Source organism: Lupinus angustifolius, chromosome LG16 (genome assembly GCF_001865875.1).
Source record: "Lupinus angustifolius cultivar Tanjil chromosome LG16, LupAngTanjil_v1.0, whole genome shotgun sequence".
Classification (NCBI taxonomy): Eukaryota; Viridiplantae; Streptophyta; class Magnoliopsida; order Fabales; family Fabaceae; genus Lupinus; species Lupinus angustifolius.
This window is the reverse complement of record NC_032024.1, coordinates 2,825,988-2,850,485: the sequence shown is the minus strand read 5'-3', so window position 1 is coordinate 2,850,485 and position 24,498 is coordinate 2,825,988. Positions and strand designations below refer to the sequence as shown.

The window sequence follows — 24,498 nt, the reverse complement described above, 5'->3', positions numbered from 1 at the left end:
TTTTCATATCATTGTACTCTTTTAATGTATACACTCACAATGTAAGAGTTTTTACAATGTTATTATATTATCTATCATTCATTTTTAATAATCATTGACTTTTAATCAATACTTATTTATACTCTAATGTTCAATTATATCATTATTTATTTATTTTTCATTATCTATTTTTGTATTTCTTTTTTAAGTCATTTTCCAATTTATATTTAATGAGATTGTTCTAGGCAATTCAAATTTTATATAATGTATGAATTTTTTAAATTGTGTGTATAACTTTAAAAATTGGAATTTCAAATATTTATTAAATGCATCTGTGTTTGAATTTTGCATATAAAAGCGCGTTATATATTTTGGGGTGTCCTTTGTCGGGAATAAAAGTCATAATTAAATTGAACGTCCTTTGTGAAAAATATACGTAATAATACCAGACAAACAAAAGGCTGCTACATATTTTTATTTCACTTCACAATATCTTTGTCATCTTAATTTTCTTATATTTAAATTATATAAGTCACACAATCAACCATCAATAAAAAATTGATTTCTAAGGACATGTACGAATATATCCACAAATATGCATGGTCAGGGTCTCCCTTGCCTAGTCAATCTTGAAATGTATATAGGAACTTAAATTGAAAGTCTAGTGATTATATTTTTGAGGTTATTTTGATTTATTCTGTGTCTGTTTATTTGAATTTAATATTATGTTGTATTTTATCAAAACACGTATTTGTTATTATTTTTGCATCAAAAAGTTTACAAATCTTGTATATGGCATTTCACAAACGTTCGGCTTGAGTTCACAAAATTTAATTTAAGTTTATCTCTTTCAAAAATATATTATTTAGAAGCTTTTCAACCAAATTTATTTACTTTTTAAACATCGAAAAGCTTTACAATCGATTGAAATTATAAACATTTTAATTTTTAAAATTTTACACCTTAAAACATATGGAATTAATTATTATGAATATTATGATTTCTAAATTTGATGGACACTTTTCCATATGTACCTGAAAAATAATATAGTAATATTTTTCAAATATCAATTTTATTCTACGTATAGGTAATGAACTAATATTTTTATGTGTGTAATTGATTGTTTATCTTAACAAATGTCACCTTACATAAGTCAAAAGTTAGAATATAGATTGTATATCTCATTGTCTGTATTACTTCAATAAAATGAAATTAAAATGAAGTATCTTCATTCATCCTACAATGAGAGACATGGAAAATATGGGACTCATGATTTTCATTCAAAAAAATTGATATCTCAAGTTGTACAAATAATACAATATCTAAGCTCCAATAAGACTTTCTATTGTTAGACTAAATGAAGATTATTTGTCTCATGTCTCAATCCAATTAAAGAATGTAAAATGTAAAATAATTTTTTATCTTATTTGTTGGAATGTGATTCATTTATAACATGTGGACAAAAGTTTCCTTGAATATGTGATCCTTGTTATGATAGACTAAGTTAATAATAATATTTAAGTCAAACTTATACAACTCTTCAATTTTGAACAAAATATTTGTATCACTTAAATGCACTTTGTATCCCTAGTTTTACGACTTGGCTAATGTAGACGCCTCCAAGGAAATTGCATTTGAATATCAGGCCTTGAAGTTGCTATCACTTGGTTTGGAGATAGATTAACGTGTTGTTATGAGCTACATATGGAAAAAAATCAATTTTCAGTGAACTTTTTTGAAACATATGAAAGGAAGACCCAAGGATATGTCTCAGTCTAGGAGGTAACGTTTCTTTCTTAAATATTAAAAATATTATTTAGGTAAAACATAATAACGTATTACGTGTGCATGATGGAAGGGTGAGCAGAGAATCTTGAAGTCTAACCTTGTGATAGAGATTACATGTCTTAAATCGTGTCTTACTTCATGTCTCAAGCTAATTAGAGTGTTTCATTGTATTATTTTTTTATTTAAAAATTTTATTTTATCCACATGTCAATATATGATTAATTTAGAACAGGGAATGAGACACTATTGAGACACGTGATCCTCATCCCTTTGACACCCTCATCAAATTTCAAAGTTTTTTATTTTTGGACCAAGCTCGTGCAACATCTTCAGCAATCTATTTCCATTAACATGAGTTTAATTATTGCCCTTATAAGTTGTAACATTTCATGTTAGTTTATAGAGGTTTCAATTCAAGCAAAAAAAATTGAAGTTACATTTCAACCAAAAACATAAGTAATCAGAAAACGTTCCTTGAAATTACGAGAAAACTTGAATAAAATAATGGGTACTACTTTTGCTTCTCCCACATTATGTAACTATATAAGTAAATAATTATTTATAATCATATTTTTCTCTTTATGAATTAATTTTCTAGGTTTAATTTTCTATAATTTTTATTTTTCACATTGGAAATGTGTTTCACGTTAAAAAAATTGCTGTCCCATATATGTTCTTAGTTACTGTCATTATTTATCATTGATTCTAGCAATTTGGGAAAATCATTATCCGCTTTAGTATATACTATATTAGAGTTTTTATTGTTTTTTGTCTTAAATTTCTTATCATAACGTAGTTTTAAGTTTTGGTAATCAAAACTGGATGCCATTATATTCAGAAAAGAGAATATGGATGTTGGGAATTTGTATGAAATGATAAAAAATCAGAAAATGATTATGGGTGAGAGTAAGGTTTGGTGGGGCTGCATTTTCTTCTAGAAGAGATATTCTATACCATTATTTCTTTATCTCATTATACCAAGCTAATAATATTAAGTCAATTAATAAAATTATGCTAATATTTTTTATCATCTATCAAAAACAGTAATTATGTTAGCATGATTTTATTGACTTGGTATAGAGATGAGAAATAATGGCATGAAAGATCTTCATTAATTTTCTTCTCTTCATAGGACTACTAGTCATCTGGATGAATAAATCAGTGAGATTTTATAATCATTGGTAGTCGTTTAAGGTTGAGGTACCCTCATACTGCTTATTAATAAAAAAATATTTTTTTGATAAAAAAAGGTTTTGGTTGTTACAATCGTGTAGGCTACATCATTCTAATATGAAAATAAATTGATTTTTTCACTCCGAAATGTTTATTCCATGTTTTTTCACCCTTGCAATATTAGAGAAAAAAGAGAAATGTAGTTGGAACGTGACTCGTTCGTTTTGGACTTGTAATGGCCCATTGAAAGATCTTTCAATTTATAGGTTCACGCTTTGGGCTGGATTGACTTGTATAATAGGTCTATTGAAAGAAAATATCCAAATTTGCGAGAGCATATTACACACAACATTCTACAAGCTACGAAGCATAGTCTAAACAAATCTACACTATTAATATTGAATGGTTATATGATTTTCCTTTAATTTACCAATGCATGGCCATAATTTGGATATGTTGTCATCATTGTTCCACCCCGGATAAATCTGGGAGTTTATCCGGGGTGTTTCTAGCCCACCTCAGATATATGGCTTAACCTAGCTATCTCTTGTTCACTCGCCTAAGGCGGACCAAACCCACGATATTAATGTATTGTTGGCTCACCTTTAATGCGGGCTGACATTTCACCTGCCACGTCGCCTGAACCATTCCACCTGCCTCGACAGTTCGACAATTGCAGACCTCCAGGCTGAACAAGGACAACCCAACATATCCTCATTGTACCCACCATGCACTAACCAATGATCAGACACCACATCAGCAACCCTAAACTCTGTAAATAGAAGATCTCACACATAGAATATAATTAATTTTCTCATTCCCTCATTTATTGCTTGCACTTATTGTTCTTGCTCTGTCTTCTCTCTTATTTACTCTCATTCTATCCCTAAAGATTCCATACTGACTTGATCGTCAGAGAACCTTTTCAGATTTCATACTAACTTTCATCTCTATTCAACCGAACACTTGATACCGATCAACACAAAAGAACAATCATTAATGTACCATCGTGTAATAATTTCTTGTTTGTTTCAAAAAGAAAATGTACCCCTCATAGGTAAGGATGCAAAAAGATGTCAACTCAAGTGAAATGAAGATCAATTACCCTATGTTATAGTGTCTAATTCTATATTGCCCAATAAAATAATTACACACCACTATGTAAAATTTAACAATTATACTTAGTGAGTAAAATAACTAAAATAGTATACCATAATGTTTTTGACATTAAAAATAACATCATTTCTATGTTAGATATTCCTTATGATTGGTGAACTATTAATCTTAGGATCTTGAATATCATGATTCTCACACATAATATAAAGTATGGATACAACGTCATACATGAATCTACGTTCTCTTTTTATATACCTTTTGAGAGAGAATTTTGGTATGATGGTCTTCCTCAACCAAATCCTTAATTCCTTTTGGGACATTCATTTTCTCTCTGATAAGGATAGGTGAAAATTATTTGTGATTTGGTGTCTTGGAGACCATAAATATTCCTTATGTATTAACTTATAGAGTTCCCATTATCCCCTATAGGTCAACTATTTGGGTATCCACTCATTAAGCTCATATATGTTATCAATTTCAGAAGTCTTATAGGTTGTCAGTAATTAGATCAATTGTTTAGTAACCCAAAATAAATATTCGATATAATTGTATTAAATATATGATACTCACCTTAATTAGAAATTATGAATTTCTAACAATCTCTCCCTTGGGCATCATATTTTTCCTGAAACAATTATATCACATATTCTTTAGGCGCACATACATATGCTATTTATATTTAGGCTTTTCCTTAATACAATCTAGTTAATCTCATATATCAATTATGGAACCATGCGACATTTATCACATTCAAATGTGGCTCGACCACGATGATCACCATATTAATATATTTAATGACACATACCAAATATGGATAAATGACATAGAAATTCCATGCAATGTGATCTCAAACATGTCCATTTCCAACTGGTTCTTCTTTATTCTTTAGTGAGATTAATCCAAAGTTTTTAATTGCAACACAATAGTTACAATATACAATTTCAAAATAGAACAATAAACCATCAACTTTATTATGCATAAAGCTATATATGACGTCCAAAGTAAATCATAAAACATATAGACTCTCACTGAACTAAGGTATCCTAAGGAGCAATACTTATATGAGCAATATGTTCATGAAAGACTTTAGTTACCAAACCCTTAGTCAGTGGATCGGCTAACATAAAATTTGTCCTTATATGTTATATGAAAATTCGTCTATTTGAACAATTTCTATAATAACCATAAACTTGATTTCAATAAATTTTGACTTTGTAGAACTACTTTATTGTTGGAGTAAAGAACCATATATTTATTATCACAATAAAATTTTAGTGGTCTTTCAATGTCATCAACCACATGTAAGTTAGTGATAAAATTCTACAACCATATGAAATGGTCTAATATTTCAAAACAAACCATGAACTCTGCAACCATGGTTGAAGGAGCTATGAGCGTCTACTTAGAAAACCTCTAAGAGATAACACCTACAACCAATATAAACACATATCCAATTATGGAGTGTCTGTTGTTTAGACATCCAAAAAACCCGGAGTCAGAGTAGTCAATGATCCCTAAATTCTCAAATCTCCGATAAGTGAGCATATACTTCTTTATTCTCTTTATGTAATGTATAACACGTTTGACTGCCTTCTGGTGATGCATTTCATGTTGCACAAAAATCTTCCCAAAACTTCAACGACAAACGCTATGACGGGACGTGTTCAAACTTGAGCATACATTAGACTTCCTATTGCAGATGCATAAAGAATCTTTTGCATCTCATATATTCAAGGTCATTTTAGGGCACTGATCAAGACTAAACTTATCTCCCTTAGCTATAGGGGTATCCCCTAGTTTACTGTCTTTCATGCCAAATCTATATAGGACTTTATCTACATAGCTTTCTTGTGACAACTTTAGAATACCTTGAGAACGATCTCTCAGTATCTAAATACCTAATATAAAAGAAGCTTCCCCAAGATCTTTCATTTCGAAATTCTTCGTTAGAAATCTCTTGGTCTCAAGCAATAATCTCATATCACTGCTAGCAATTAGTTTATCATCGCCATATAATTCCAAGAATATATATTTTCTCCTACCGAACTTGTGGTACACGCAATCATCCACTTTATTTTCCTCAAAACCATACGAGGTATTAACTTGATGAAACTTGTGTTCCCATTGACGAGAAGTTTGTTTAAGGTCATTGATGGATTTCTTTAACTTGCATACCATTGACTTTGAGCCAACTGACACAGTTTTTTTGTTGCACCATATAAATTGTTTTTTTAATGTCACCATTTAGAAGCACAATATTACATCCATCTGATGTAGCTCTAAATCAAAATGAGCTACTAGTGCCAATATTATTCTGAATGAATCCTTCAAAGATACTGGAGAAAAGGTTTCTTTATAATCAATGTCTTCATTTTGAGTGAAGCCTTTAGCAACTAGACAAGCTTTATATCTGTCAATATTACCCTTCAAATCCCTCTTGGTTTTAAATATTCATTTGGAACCAATAGACTTTGCACCTTCAAGTAATTCGATAATATCCTAAACGTCATTATCATGCATAGACTTCATCTCATCATTCATGGTATCGATCCACTTTTGAGAGTTAGAAATTTTCATGGTTTGACAGAAGTTCAATGAATCATCTTCTGTTAACCTGATATCATCCTCATGTTCTTGAAGAAATACAATATAATTATTAGAAATTTCACTTCTCCTCTCTGGTGGATCTCTTTAATGACACTTCTACTTCTTGAGGTTGTTGAATTTGTTCAATAGTTACTTGAGGGAGAATCTTCTTGTTCTGGAATATTGTCAAGAACAATATTCTGAATATTATCTCCTATTACCAAAGTTATTCCTTGAATGGTAATAGACACAAGAACTTGTTCATTATTAGTGACAAGTTCTACCTCAAAGACAACATTCCTTATGTTCTCTTCCTTCACAAAATCAACTTCCTCAAGAAATCTTGCATTTCCCGTCTCAAAGAAAATCTTGAAGTGGGATCATAAAATTTATAGTTCTGAGAGCGTTCAGCATAGCCAACAAAATAGTAGCTAACTGTTCTAGAATTATGTTTTCTTTCATGCGTCCCATAAGAACGCACCTCAGCTGGACAACCCCAAATGTGTAAGTGTTTTAACCTTACTCTTTTATTATTCCAAAGCTCATATGAGGTTTTGTTAACTGCTTTACTTGGCATCTTATTAATGATGTAAACTATGGTCTTTAAAGCTTTTCTCAAGGAGACTCTGGCAAGGAAGAATGATTAATCGTACTTCTCACCATATCATTAAAAGTTCAGTTTAATCACTCAACAACACCCTTCATGCTAGGTTTGCATGGCATAGTGTATTGCAGAATAATTCCAAATTCTCTATGGAAAACACAAATAGCTCTTTCACATCATCCTTATTATTCTTTCTTTTCTTATTCTGAGAAGTCTTAGTCAAATGTGCATTTTCAATCTTATCTATGTGCAATCTCTCTTTCTCATGCACATGGTGAGATATAAACTCATTGGGATGTCATTTGTCCTTCTGAGTTTTATAGCTCACTTTGAATGGCCCAAAGTGTGCAGGAAGCGAGACCAAAACCAAGTGCACGAGCAAGTCATCACCAAGCTTTAACTTAAGTGACTTGAGTTTTGATACAAGATTAGACAACTTCATAATGTACTCCCTTATGTTCCTTTGCCTTTATACTTAATGGAGATGAGTTTAGCCAAAAGGCTACTCGTGTCTGCCTTTTTATTTTTGATAAAGTATGCTTCTATTTCTTTAATAAACTTCCTTGCACTCTAACCCTAAAAAATAGAGTCCTGAAATGCATATGGAATATAGCATTTCATGATCATCACGCATATTCGGTTAGAGCGTTCCCATTCATAAATTTTAACCTCATCGAGGATTTCCGTACTAGAAATAGATTTCTCTACCTGAAGTGTCAGATCTAAATCCAAATGATGATGAGGCACATCACGAGTTACCTAGCACAAAATTAATATTCAGTCTTTGGACAAAAATATTAACTTGAAAGTAGTATACTCAATGTAGTAATCAAACATTGATAATCAGTCTTGTCAAATAATAAGTCTTTCTTTGGACCGACTTACTATTCACATGGAAAACCATATGATTATCACATATTTATTGCTACAAGTATGCTTGTAATTTTGCCAAACAGTAATCTTCCTTTAGACCGACCTCTATTCGCATAAAATGCAAACATACAATTGACTTGATATTTCATATCAATCATTAATGATACTTTTGTTTGTAATTGTCAAACATTAAACATGATGCATGTCAAATAATAAACTCTTTTTTGGACTGATTTATCATTCACATATGCAACCTTATAATAATCACATATTTACCATCACATGTTTGTATATAATCCGACCAAATATTAATCTTCCTTTGGGCCGATTAATACTCGCATACATACATATGCACACTAGCATTTGACATTTATCATGAACAATTCACAGAAAAGATGTCACTTTGGCGACTTCATATTTAATACTTAAAATGTCAAACAATTTTATTTTCAAAAAGAAAAAATCATTTAGTTGAGTTTGAGTCCACATAACTTTAATCCAAAACATATATTATTTATATCCACATATAAATACATATATCCATTATAGGCTATTGGTAGCATTGCATCATTCTTATCACAATCACTGCATTTCGAATTACAGTAATGATGTTTTTGAATTTTCCATAAAAAAATATATTACCATTTTATACATGATTAAACATGGCAGGACAAACTGTCCAAACTGGAACAATGCTTCAACAATAACAATCCCTTAATAATACAATCAACAACCACAAAATGCAACAAATCATAAGTATTGTAACTATTTAAACAAACAAGTCAAGTAATATATATAAAACAAGACATGTTCACATAATAAACTCATCATAAGATACCTAGTACAACATCAATTTCTAGTCTTTGGACAAAGAAATCAATTTGTAAGTGATACTCTCAACGTAATGCTCAAATATTAACAATTAGTTATATCAAATAATAGCATTTCTTTGGACCAGTTATTATTCACATGGAAAAAAGTTTATAATTGTTACTTATTTATCATCACATGTATGTTATTACTTGGCCAAATTGTGTCTTCCTTTGGGCCAAACGTAATTCGCATAAATAATCTCATACTCGTCTATGAAATCTTAATCAATTTCCACAATAGAGAATACTTTGACAACATATTACATCAATTAATTCAAAAATAAGTTTAAGACAAAAAGAAAACAATGAGTCCATTATAAAAAAAATTATGATCTCGGAATTAAAAAACATTCAGATTTGATATCTTTTATGATTAATAAATCTAATCACATAATATAATTCCAAATCAAAAAAAGATATATTACATATATATTAATGCATAAAAATGGATGCAATCTTAATCAAATACAAAGTAGATCCATATTGAAAATCATAAAAAATATATGCAAATCATTATTGAAATTCAAAATCGAATATAATCATGGATATCCTTAAAACATATATGTAACATTATATATATACACTTTCACACATTAACATAGTAAATGTATATATAATTTTAAGCATTAATGTAACCATTATATATATATATATATATGTATATATATATCAACTTTAATCAGTAATTCTAGACATCACACCAACTTCAAGCTGGAAACAATTACATATGTATATATGTAGGTTTTAATTCACAATATATATATATATATATATACAAGACCATGAATTCCATATTGCATCTATACTTCTATAATATCTATATGGTGTAATTATCTCTTACCTATTTTACCTTATTAATTAACTAAAATTACAATATTTTCTCACATAATAAAAATAGTAATGAAAATTAGAGTAAGTTAATACACCAAAAAATATCAAATCTCCAATGTAATTTTTCATAATATCATAATTCATTTTCATATTTTTATTATGAAAATTATAATATCATGTACATTCAATACAAAATGCAATAAAATTAAATATTTAAAATGAATGTGGGTCGGCAAGCGTGAAGTGCCTATCGACACACTAATATGTATAAAAGAAACACATGACTTAACTCATATATACCTTATACATATACTTTAGCAAATTGTAAAATTGTAAGGTGACAAAAGTCAATGTCCAACAGTAAGGTATTAGTGCACATATAATATACATATTGCATAATAGAGTCATAAAAGTTAATGCAATGTTCATGCGCAGATCTGGATATATATTTCAACAGATTTTGCAAATATTCATAATACATATTACTCATAATTCAAATAAGCGGAAGCGGATAAAAGTTATCCTTATTACTCATAAATACCCAATTTTCATAATCAATAGCGAAAACATAAAAATCCTCAAATTTAAAAAATTAGGGTTCATAAAAAGTTGAGGAAAAACATTTTTAATGAAAGAATCATAAAATTCAAAACATAAAGCTCTGATACTACTTGTTAGATATTCCTTCTGATTGATAAATTACTGATTCTAAGATTTTTAATCTCATGATTCTTACACATAATATAAAACATGGAGGCAACATCATACCTGAATCTATGTTCCCTTCTTGATATACATTTTGAGAGAGAGTTTTGGTATGATGACATTCCTCAACCAAATCCTTAATTTCTTTTGGGACATTCGTTTTCTCTCTGGTGGGGAGAGGTGAAAACTATTAGTGATTTGGTGTCTTGGGACCATAACCGTTCCTTATGTGTTAACTTATAGTGTTCCTATTATCCCTATAGGTTAACTGTTTGTGTATTCACTCATTAAGCTCATATTTGTTATCAGTTTCAGAAATCTTTTAAGTTGTCTGTAATTAATATCACTTATTTAGTAACCCAAAATAAATAGTCAATATAATTATATTAAATATATAATGTTCACCTTAATTAAAAATTATGAATTTCTAACCTTCTCTCTTTTCATTTTTTACTCAATCAAATAAACGTATGAGAAAAGAAAATGCATATTTATTTTCTTTTTCTTTTTTCTTTCTCTTGCATCAAAACAATAGAAAAAATTCTTTTATTACTCGTATATTTTTTTCTTCACATTATCTTTCTCATTATTTTCTCTTCTTTAACAAAACAAATCATTAGCGTGACTTTAATTCGTAGTTGCCAACCTTAGCGTATAGGTGATTTGGGTTGCATATATATGGGTTGGTGCATTATTAGCCACTGAATGAAACAGCCACCGGGCTGGGTATTCACTCAAAATTAGACACTTAATTTTGTAGCATATGTATATAATCATTTTAGCATATAATATATATCATGCTGGAATAACTTATAATATGCCATATATTAGTTTTAAGAAAAGGTATGGATGTTATGTATTCCGTGTTCTATAAAATCACTAAAAAAAACAATCGCTTCAAAAAAATCTTCCTTCAGTTGTCCTAATCTTTGCTCGACTGGTTCCACCACCATATTTTATGATTTAGATTTATAAATTCCAGAGACACATGTAATTTTGTTTTATTTATATCTCATCAGAATTAGATTCATCTCGACAGAAAATTTTTAATTTTATTTTTAATTTTAAAGATAAAAATATCATATAATTATATTTAAGGGATAAAATGTTATATAATATTATTCTTGTGTGTAGTTTTCTCCTCAATGCCACTCCTCCGTTTACAAATATTTATAGTTCATTTTCCAGTGTCATAAATTTTAGTGCATATATTGTAGAATAAAGAAAACCATGGGAAATTAAACACAGCCATTGTTTATGTTTTTGTGTTTTCTTTGAGCGATTCAGTATTAAAAAAGTGTATGTACCAAAAAAGTATTAAAAGAGTGTTATTTTGACCAGATTCATTACAGTATGCTAACCACAGATTTGAACACCAAGACCAACTCTAATATAACAAAATTAAATGTGAATATAACAAAAGATTTAAATAAAAACAGTAAATTTCTGTATATTTTTATATGACGGTAAGTCTCAAAATTCCAACCGGCACACTTTTTAATAGGAGTGAGCATGACCAACTCTACTTGCTCATTTAGTATAGTTTAATTATAATTAGGTTTGAATATAATTGAATCTCATTAGTCTAAGGTTGAGTTTATATTAAAAAATTAGAGTTGATTAATATTTAGGGTCAGATAGGAGATAAGGACTTGACTCGACTTGTCATATGATTACTCATTTATCATGTTTGTATATCTCTTTATTTAATTCGGTATAAAGTAATATACCTCTTTGGTCAAAATTAACATTGATTCTATCATTTTTAATCATATATACACGATTACAAATGTATATACATATATCAATTTATATGTTAAATTACATATAAATAATATTAAAAATATTTTATATAAAGTAAGTATGCATTATATTTAATCAAATATAGTTTCGGGTTCAAAGGCTGACACGATCGATATTTAAGATCAGGTTAGCTTCAAGTCTAGGATCATGTTCAAAAAAATGACACAACCAACATATAAGGTCAAGTAAGGAACAAGTTTTACCGACCAAACTCAAAAGCAGTGTTGTCAAAACCGTACCGGTTAACAAACCGGTCAGGATACTGGTATAGTGGTACAACGGTTAAGTAATTAAACCGCGTGTCGGTTAAACCGGACATATCTACTTATATTTATATATATATATATATATATAAACTTATAACAAAAAAATTCCAAATAGGTATATACTCAAATTTATAATCCATATTTATAATCTACTCAAAATTCACATAAATTTTAAGTCTTTAACAAATTCAAAGTCTAAATTAAAAAACATATATCAATTCAAAAGTATCATTTAACAACCGCAAAATATAAATAAATGACATAAGTTCACAACTCACTCTACAAAACAAATAAATTTGGAGTTTTAACATTTAACATCAAGGAGTCAAAGTTGTGTCATATGAATATTATAATTTTCTATCAAATCCTATCTTCAGACAGTACTCCAAGATTACACAAGTGTCACTGAGATTACACACGAATGTTAGGGAACCAAATGTGTAATCTAAGTATGTCTTTGAAGTATGTGCCTTGAAAATGGTTGAAGAAGAGTTGGAAAAATTGGTCACCTTGTAATGGATTTTTAAGTTTTTAGGTTTTTTTTTAAAAAAATGTGTATAAACCAGCCGGTTTAGTAAAATATTGGCGGGTTCACCGGTTTTGACCAGTTTTAACCGGTTTTGACCAGTTTTAACCGATTTTGACCAGTTTTAACCGATTTTAACCAGTTTTGACCGGTTTTGATACTTGGCCGATTCAACACCTGAACCGTACTGGTTAGGGGCCCAGTTCACCGGTTTTCCGATTGAACCGGCCGGTACGATACAGTTTTTATAACTATGCTCAAAAGTAATATAACCATGACATTTTGTTTTTTTTATATAACTCATCATAAAATAACAAGAGTTTAATATCTATTAACTTAAATGTAAAAAAATTATATAAAGTTAATACATCGTTTATCGATAATCAATATTATTTTTTTTGACGATTAAAAATGAATAATAAATATGAATTTAGCATATACATTTTTCTCAAATAACAAATTGAGAGTGATACATTTAAAACCTTTTTTCGCCTTCCTTATCTTCAATAATGAAAAAATAGTCTTTCAGCAAGTAACAAATTAAAATACATTAAATGTGTTCAAGCCATTTTAAAAAATCAACTAGCTGTCGAGAAAGTGATTTATTTAAATTAGACACGTGTCAAACGTTGGCTAAAGGAGTGTGAGTGTTAGATGCATGTTAGACACATAAACCTGTGTTCGTGCTTAAAACTTTAGATGGACGGAATCTAACTTTTTGAATGGTTGTCATTGTTTGATGTGAAATGAATTATGAAGCTAGCCATGCCTATGGATATGATGCCCCCACGTGGGTTCAAATAATTAAAGCGAAATATCAACAATTGCACATAAGGCTTTTTTTAAAGAAGTTAAAAAATCAGCCCGTAATAAAAAAAATGTATTTAATAGTTTGAGAAGAGCAGCTAGATTTTTATTTTTTTTACTTATACTTATTAACGCCGGTTGTTAATATAAGTTATTTAGGTACTGGAATAGTAGTATAATTGTTGAACTAGTAGTTCATTAATTAAATCGTATACGAGCGAAATTAGATATAAAAATACAATATATTATCATTAATATTAAAAAACCAATAAAAAATTAATATTTTTTAATTTTTATTCAAAAATTAATTTTAAATAAAAACCAGTTGATATGACCAGTACGGTTCAATTGAAAACCCCTGGTATGACCGCTTTTGGCCAGTTTTAACTAATTTTAACGAGTATGATTAAATAACTGGTATAATTACTATACCATACATGTATTAAAACCAATTCACCAGTTTACCAATTAAATCGGCTTACACAAACCGATTTTTATAACACTGATTAACGCAATCGGTTTCAATTAATATATTACAAGGTCGTTAATATTTTGATAAACACGCAGCAATATGAGGTCACACAGCTTCTTCAGTCTAAACTAGCAGGGTACCCGTGCACTTGCACAGGTCGCTTCTTTGTTTATGTATAATTCAAATATAATATACATATACTTTATAATATCAATAAATCATGTATTGAAACATTACATTTCTCATTCATATAGGTTCAATATTAACTTTGATTTTTGAGTGTATATGTAAAATATTAACAATTATAAATGTGTTTGTATAAGCATTTATTTGTTGAAAGTGTGATTATATAAAATATTTGATTATTAAATAACTCAATAAATAAAATTCAAATTGTATTGGATAATATCTCACCTCTATATTCTCTATATAAAATTATAAATATAAGGAGTTATTTTTGCATCATATTTTTTGTGATTACGTTTATAAGTATCATATAAAGTCATAAGGATTTTTTAGCATATCTCTTAAATGCTTATGTTTTATTTTAGATTAATGTTCATTGTGTATAAATATTTGAATATATTTTTAGCATTCAAATATTGTATAATTAAATGTTATTTATTTGATTATGTTTTAGCTAATAATCATTGTATGAAAATAACTCATAAATTAAAAACACACTAAGTTAGGATATGACAGATATTTTTTCTGATAAATTTAATCAAAATAATAAAAAGAGTCTAATAATTGATTTTTTATATTACTAATTAAAATACATATATTTTTCATGAATATATATATATATCATTGTTATCTTTTAATAGATTTGTGTTAATTAATTATATATAAAATCATACCGTCAAACCATACGATTTAACTGTTTAAATCAGATAAACTTAATATGAGTCATCTACTGGTTTAACATCTTGCTCGACTTTCTCAACATTGTTTTTTACACATACATAACATGATATAGTTAGTAGTATCCTATTAATCAAAAAAATCATCAATAAATTTATAATTTCATTATTATTTGATTCTAAAATAAGATTAGTATAAAAATAAATATTATTTAACTCTAAAATAGCTACAAATAATATGTTATGATTCATATTATTATTATTATTTTAATATTGCTATAGTAACATTATATTTTAATATTGTATAGGTAATCATATTCCTTTTATTTTTAAATAAATCACATGTCATGATGGCTTGAGAGATTGACACATGTCATGAGGGCTTGAGAGATTGACACATGTCATGAGGGAGTTCTTGAGAGATTGACACATGTCATTGAGAGATTGACACATGTCATGAGGGACCTTTAGTTTTGATGAGAGGTTGACATATGTCATGATGGCTTGAGAGATTGACACATGTAATGAGAGAGTTTTTTTATTATATAGGTAATAGAAGTTCAATTTCAATGGTTTGGGATGTGTATTGTTTGATTTTAAAACGAATCCCTTTAAAATTACGGCTAATAATAACTAAATTAATATGTATGGATTGCAGTGTAAAATTATACATAATAAATACATTATATATTATTAAGTTGTATTATTTTTTGAATAATTAATAATATTAAAACATGAACGATTGATGTCACGGTAAAAATATATAAATACATATGTTTCTTACAATAATTATTATTACAATTTAAAATCTATGCACTATAAAGTTTTTCACACTATGAACACATCATCCATCATTGATTTATAATATTTTTGTTTAAGAATCAATAGTAATCAACAAATCAATTGATAGATGATTTGATAATATTGTAAAAAACACTTAAATTTAGTATATACATATTAAATCCTTACTTACTAGTAATTCTATTCACATTTAAGGCGAGCTTTGTAACATCTCACATCTTATATAAAGTTATAAGGAAATGCTGTTCAGATTCAAAATTTAGTGTGGAACGTAACTTTCTAGAGATAAGCTGAAAATTGTAGCTTAATGGGGTAGTGAATGGCCACCAAGAAGCATCATATTTCACAGGTTCCTTTCCTTTGCTACAAGTTTCTTTCTACTATATAGTTGTAGTAATAATTACTAAAGTGTGACACAAGTAGTTTAAGTATGTGCAGATATCATTTGTCTCATTAAAGAGAAAAGATAAGAATATAATATCTATACAATCTCATATAAAGATTTATACATAATTAATATATCATTCATTACTGAAAATGAATAGTTGAGTTTATAGTGACAATGTATAAAGCTTTTTTACTGTTAGAACATGTATTTTTCTCAAAAGATAAAGGCTAAAAATGTAGCAGAAAAAATGTACGCACTATTAGTTTAAAGATTTTATTTACTAACGTTATATCATTTATTATTAATATTTAATTATCATTAATTCTTCGAAAAATAATACAATTGAGTGGTTGATGAAAAGTGAATATAAATATTTATACTGATCTATGAAGATAATGCTTTTTTCTTTCTGAATGATCTTCCTATGTATCCCACTCTTTGTGATCTCACTTAGTTCCGTGTCTCAAGTTCCCAATTCCCTAACCAACATTACCCTCTTCTTCTATTCATTGCATCATTAGGTGGCTACTATTTGATATTTTTGGTCAAAAAAACGCGTTATCATGGAGGACACTAACTCGTTAGTTCAGCTAACTAAACTTAGGAAAATGTTAAATATCTAACCCTAGTGCCCAACCTACTAAAATATGTATTATTTTCTTGGAAGTATCGGCTATAATAATTACGTCTGATTTTATGCTTTTAATCTTTTTATTCGAGCTTAAGCAACTACTATACCATAACATTATAATATAGTTACATTGCAATACCATCACCATGTTAACGTTATACATCAACATATGCATAATAATTAAAAATATAGAAAGAACTGCTCAGAAATATAATATATAGAGGATTATTCAATTAATAATGCAGAATCACACTGTTCATGAATACATGGCAATGCTGATATATATAATTGAACTATGTACTGAACCACCTTATAAATCGGCACGATGTTGGTTTTACACGTTCAATTTGCACTTTAATTGCTTAAAATATAACTTCATTTTCGGTAAGTTGTCGTTCTTGGGCATTATGAATTGATTTTTTTCATGTTATTTTCAATATAAGAGAATCAAACTTTGCATAAAAATTAAACTAAGAGACCAATATTGCATATCAAAAGCAGACTATTCTGTGGACAACTAAGAGTGTTATATCATTACACAACAATAGAAATATTATGACATTTAATTAAGTCTTGAATAATACCAATAGCACATTTCAAATATATTTATATCATTTACGAGATCAGTACCCAACAAAGATAGACACAATAATATTATGTTTTCAGAGTGTACATTAATTGTACGTGCTAAATTATTAACACAGCTAGGAAATTATGTGAGCCCAGCAAAACTATATTTTATTGAAACTGGTCTCTATTTTTTTTTCATTACACTTTTTACTTAATAATAATGTAAAATATATACGATTATCAATCAAAGAATCAATATAAATGTGTAAAGGCATGTTGGTATGATGTCCCTTTTCGTGATGCCTCGATTATTAATCAAATACTAGCTTTTTAAAACAGTTTTCAAATTTATAAAGAAAATATGTTTTATTCATAAATTCGTATTCAAATTATTCTGAACTAAAATAAAAACCTGGCCAGCATAAATCTAACATATATTATTAACTAAAAATTATTCATACATGTAATTTAAGATTTACAAACCCCACTTTTTCCTTTTCATTCCATAACATTAATTCAGATTACTTTTAAAATATATGTAATGTAAAAATGTGGAGTTAAGAAATGTTTTTATATTTTAAACTAATAATTCATATCAATACTGTGGCTCATAGTTCATACCAAGAAATAGAGCTATGCCTTAGTTTTATATAACTTAATTGTATTACTTATTATTTTTTTATGTGATATAATCGTTTAATAAACAACAAAAAATGGAAGAAGTTTAGAGTTTGAAACTTAGCTTTACCAAACTTACATTTTAAAATTTGACAAATTATGTTAACTATACTAAAATATTCATCCACCATTCATCTTCTCTCTATTAGCATTAAACTTACATTAATCTTATTTACAATTAATTATCATTTTTATTACAAATAAGAAGTACAGAGCTCAACAGATTACACGTTTATGGAGAGTACAACTACCAAAAATCACAAATAGTATAAAATACAATTAATTGATAATATAAAACGTTCCACGATAAAATTTATCAAGGTTCAACTCTAATTCACGTGGTAGTGTGCACCATTGTTATATAAGTAAATAAATTAATAAATCTTTCAGGAAACAAAATCTATTGGAACCGAAACTTGTTCAGCCTTTCCGAGCCCCAATAAACCCATGCCTGAGCTCGTCCTAAGTTATGACAGTTTTTCAGTAAAGGTAAAACCATCTCATTTTTTCTTTCAGTTTGGTCCCATGAAAACATTTTGACTTCTTATAAATAAACAAAAAATAATAATACAAATCTAACGGCGCTGAAACAGGTTACTGTAAAGTGAAAGCGTGAGGATTGATGATGCTGAACACGTGCCATTTATTCCTGGGATTTGCCAACTGTAATTTACTCTTTTTTACATTCCTCGTATTGAGTAAATCTTCTATGAAGACACATATAATTTCGTGTGTCATTTATTACACCTAATTGAAATTTTTTTATTTAAATTATAATTTTAATAATTAAATATTTTTTCACCAAAAATAAATGACACATGAAATAATACTTTCTATAATAGAAGATATACACCCTTCCTCTCAAAGATTATTCCCATCTCACTAAACCATGACTTAAAGTAAACCTATAAAAAGCACCAAATGGTTATTATGTGCTGTAAGATTTAACTAAATAGATCAAAATATTTAAAATTCAACTTTTAAGATCGACAAAAAACAATCACACCTTAAGATAGATTAATTGATTTCATAAGATGTCATTCTTTATATCTTATATAAAAAAAATAAACCTGTAAAGTGAGCTGACAACTGACCAGGACATTTCAGTAATTTCGTTAAGTAAAAGTTTAAAAAACATTGGTCCCCAACTCCCACGAAACGACGACGCTTAGAACTGACGCCGACTACCCCACTTAAATTATCGTTCACCTTACTACACAAGCCACCGTCGATTTACATGGGTCCCACCTTATCATCACCGACTGTCACCACTACAAATATGAACGACATGTGATTCTAGCCTGCCCCGGACAGCAAAGACCAGCCATTTATTTTCAAAAACAAATTAAAGAAATAAAATAACTTACTCATTTCTTTCTCCTTCTTCTTCCAGCCACAGCCTTCACTATGAATTGAAATTACTTACTCTATAACTGCAAAATAAAATCGTAATCTCTATTTCTGTCTCGGTTCGAGAATGGTTTCTCTAGAAGAGTCTCGGTCCAATTCGACCCGGTTTTCATTGAACCGGAGCTATCAGTTCCACTCTTCCAAAACGCACCGTCAAATAGGGAGGTCGATGCGAACAATACGATCCAATTTCTTCCAAGATGATAACGGTAACAACAGTTGCACTTTCACTGATAAATCCACTTGCTTATCGGAAAATCTCTCTGACTCTGTCGTCGATTTTCGCCTTGGCGAACTAGCTTCTCGGAACAGCAAATCCGTCAAGCCCTGCGCCGCCTCCGACGAGGAACTACTCGATTTCTCTCACGCCTTTAGTGATTTCTCTGCCTACAGCAGCGATATCTCCGGTGAGCTACAGAAGCTAGCGTGCTTGCCGTCGCCGGAATATGCTATTAAGAGTGACTCTTCCGGTGATAAATCGGAACATGAACCGGAGCCGGAGCCTTGCATGGGATTTCTGCAGAGGGAGAATTTCTCAACTGAGATTATCGAGAGTATTTTGCCGGAGGATCTTCAGCCGACGGTGAAGATGTGCATCGACGGTCTCCAGTCGCCGTCGGTTGCCGTGAAACGATCGGCGGCTGCGAAATTAAGACTATTGGCGAAGAATCGCGCCGATAACAGAGTTCTGATCGCTGAGTGCGGTGCGGTTCCCGCTTTGGTTCCACTTCTCCGGTGCACTGATCCGTGGACTCAAGAACACGCCGTAACGGCGTTGCTGAATCTGTCTCTTCACGAAGACAACAAGATGCTGATAACAAACGCCGGAGCAGTGAAATCTCTGATTTATGTTCTCAAAACAGGGACTGAAACATCAAAGCAAAACGCTGCATGTGCTTTACTAAGCCTGGCGTTGGTGGAAGAAAACAAGGCTTCGATCGGCGCTTCTGGCGCAATACCACCGCTGGTTTCGCTCTTAATGAACGGTTCAAACCGTGGAAAGAAGGACGCACTAACAACACTGTATAAACTATGTTCCGTGAAGCAGAACAAGGAGAGAACGGTGAGAGCAGGAGCAGTGAAGCCGCTGGTGGAGCTGGTGGCGGAGCAGGGGAGTGGTATGGCGGAGAAGGCGATGGTGGTGCTGAACAGTGTGGCGGGAATTGAGGAAGGGAAAGAGGCGATTGTAGAAGAAGGAGGGATTGCTGCACTTGTGGAAGTGATTGAAGATGGTTCTATGAAGGGAAAAGAGTTTGCTGTTTTGACACTGTTGCAGTTGTGTGGTGATAGTGTGAACAATAGAGGGTTGCTTGTGAGGGAAGGTGGAATTCCTCCACTTGTTGCTCTTTCTCAAACTGGGACTGCTAGAGCTAAGAACAAGGTGAGTTAGTTACATAGTTTAGTTTCTACCTATTTTTCAATTCCATTAGAATTAAAAGTTTGCTGCATATGTTTAGGTTAGTCTTTATTATCTTAAGTATAGATCAAAGTGTTCTAATTGGACTGCCATAAGGGTTTCGTGCTATGCATAGTTTGAATGTTATTTGGCTTGGCTTGATATCCATCAACTTAGTAGCAAGGAATAAGGATTATATGACCAAAACTTGGATAAATTTAAAGCAATCTTTGTAACAGAAATTGGCCAAGGACTAGATTTTTTAAAGGAAATTTAACTACTTCTACGCCCAATTAAAGGTGAATGTTATGTTAGATGGTCCACATTCAATTTTGTTGAATCTCTATGACAAAAAGTTGAAGTTATTAAACCTTTATTTCTTCCTTTATTTTTTGGTGGAGTGATGCATGTTAATTTTCTTTCATTGTGTTTTGGTGTTTTTTATGTTAAAGAAGAGACCTGGATACAGGATACCATGCGTATTCTTTTTGCTTTTCCTCTTATACTCTTCTAGTTTCTCCTCGTTCACCCATTCTTTTTATTGAAGATTCTGGTTGGTTTTGCAGGCTGAACAACTCCTTCGATATTTGAGAGAATCAAGACAAGAAGCATCGACTTCAACTTCTTAGGAAAGTAATTACATCACTACTTAGGAAGGTAATTATACAATGTAATTGGATAATGTATTTGTATATATAGTGTTTTTGCTGGTTTGTACAGTGTGGTCCAACACAAATGGAACTTGGAAGGGTGTTCAGTGAAGTTAGAAGCAGCTAATAGACTGACCCTTAGATTATGGATTTAGTTTAGCTAGATTTGGGGTTTTGCTTTCCCTGCTTCAGTTTGATGTTTCCTTGAGTTTATGTTGTTGTCTTTGGTTTGAGTTTTTGGGTTGATTAGGTTTTTAAATTTCTTTAGCTTTGATGACCCTAGTTTTGTGAAAAGGGTTTCCTGGTTGTACCTTTGTATGTTAAATTTCCCACTGGTAGTTAAGTACAGAGCTTGTACTACACTACTACTTGGAATATGTGTGTCCATAATTTCTTTATGGTCAAATTCAAAATGGAGCTTGAGTTTGGTATATTTTATTCTGCTTAATCTATTGCATTTGCATGAGCTATTAAGTCAACTTCATCTGTTTCCATTGAATTTCCCTTTGGCATGGTTGCAACCTGATGTAACACTTAACTGAAGTGTGGCGTTCTTGACTATTCAACCATTACTCTGCAAACGTGCACATCATTTTTCATACTATTGATTTCATGCTTCTTTGCCATGAAATTTTGGAATGATATTGACTAGAGTTGTGGCATAAGCGTGTTTCACAAACCTCTATGACATTGGGATTTCTCTGTAAGGACCAAGGCTGTGATGATATTAAAAGTTTCAAACTAATTTCTCAATATAGAAAATAACAAGCTAACCTTGATCTTGCTGATTGAGGTTTGCCACATTGATGACACGACAACGATAGTGTAATGCTCTATCATAGATATGTTTATTAATAAAATATTGATTTTTAAATCTTTTTTTTAAATTATTTCACCTATAATTTTTATTGGCATTCCTCTTCCTCTTTACAAACCATTTACGTCACTGTTTTCACTCATTCAACTTAACATTCTTATCTCTTGTACATCAAGTTTATTTTCTTTTTGAGATCAATATTCATTCTGATATGACATTTCTTAATTGTGGTCAATTTCACATATGGATAAAATTCCAAAGGGAGGATGATATATTTAGAAAATTCTTCTATTATCGTTTTCCTGCAAAACTAGACTCCACTTTTATCACATCAAGATTTCTCTGTCAGGGCCAAGTTGGCTATGATATTCAGAGTTTCAAGCAATCTCAGTAAACATCAAAAACTGTTAAACCTAATAATTATATGGGAATCCTTACAGAAGTCTTCTAAATATAAAATTTCTGAGAATAACTCATTAAAGCATGACTCTTCATAAATTCAGTAAAGATATGCCTCCTAATTAAGATTGGAGATTGGAGTTTAGGTGGGTTTAAAACTGTGTATATATATGATGAAGTTGGGATTTTGGTGGGTGTTTATTTGAATAAGTTGTTGATGATGATGTAGGTCCTTTCAGGTAAGGTTGCTACTTTCTTGTCCTTTTCATGAAGCGGCTTAGCCGCTGCATGCTACCAAACAAGGTTCCAAGTTTCATCTATAATGCAAATCAGAGCCCCACCATGCATGTCAATTCCACCACGAATTGCATCATACTTGTAATACAAAGTTTCCTCATGTAGCATCTCATATCTTCATTTCGATTTTTCTTTTCCCCTTTCAAATCTTATTGTCTCTTATAATAATCACCAATTAGCTGGCATGACAGGTATTTTTTTGTCCTAATGTTTGTTTGGATGTTTGCACTCTCAAGTCATTAGTTTTGGATATCCAGGTGTCGGTGTTCTCACCTTCAAAGGGAAGATTTTATATAACATTCATTTATACGTATGATTTAATATCTACTTCACTTCTTATAAATATTTATCTGTACTTATTTGATCCCTTAAAAAATGAATGTCCAAATTAGTATCGAATGATTGCAACTATAAGTTAAAATAGTTTTTATTATATTTTATAAAACATATTAAAAATGAATAATTTGATTCATATTCAAAACTTTTTGGGATCATTTTATGCTTTTTCCCCCCACTTTTTCAGTGTGTAAATGCAATTTTTTTTGAGGAGATGCAGGAATTCACAAAAGCTTAAGTGGTTGCTTTTAAACTAAGTATGAAGCTTCTTGGGAGATACAGGAATTCTCAAAAGCTTAAGTGGTTGAAATCTTACGTCTTCTATCTCTATGCTACAACACTTGTACTCAAAGTTGCTTTTAAAGTAATAGTTTCCAACTTTCCATATCTACTCAATCACAAAGAGAAAATGAAAAGAAAAACTATAGGTTAGAAGAGAATCATATCTATTTAAGAATTTATTGGTTAATAATTAATCTTTAATAGGGTATTCTCACATGGTGAGACGGATCCTCTAAGTAAGGGTGGTAGTTAGATAGTGTCCTTTCTAAAGTTACAATTTTAAACACATGTTTTTTTTTTATCAGCAATAACAATTTATAACCAAAAAGATAGTATTAGGAGAACAAGTGGTACTCCTATCCACAACCAGAAAGAGAACAAGAAAAACAACTCAATGGGTTAAAGACCCAAACCGAGAAAGGAATAGAAAAAGAAGGAAATCTAACTAAAATCAAGGTCCATGACTGAAGATAAATAGAGAACATTACCTCCTCCAAGTTCAAAGAAGTCTTCTCAAAGATGAATTTGTTTCTAGCTACCCATATGCACTAGATACAAACAAACCAGATAGACATCCAA

The 24,498-nt window shown here is 30.2% G+C and overlaps 1 protein-coding gene across 2 annotated transcripts in view; it reads left to right on the top strand.

The window, feature by feature from the left end:
- LOC109329715 (U-box domain-containing protein 4-like) overlaps positions 19,639-24,498 on the top strand; it is a 17,699-nt gene continuing 12,839 nt past the window's right edge. Inside the window, exons 1-2 of one of the 2 annotated variants that reach the window (XM_019563469.1) lie at positions 19,641-21,123; positions 21,705-22,287. In XM_019563469.1, coding sequence (XP_019419014.1) covers positions 19,810-21,123; positions 21,705-21,767 — 1,377 coding nt within the window. In that variant the 5' untranslated portion in view covers positions 19,641-19,809 and the 3' untranslated portion in view covers positions 21,768-22,287. Of the gene's footprint in view, positions 21,145-21,704; positions 22,288-24,498 lie in introns of those variants that run through there. The other variant, XM_019563470.1, reaches the window with a different exon arrangement.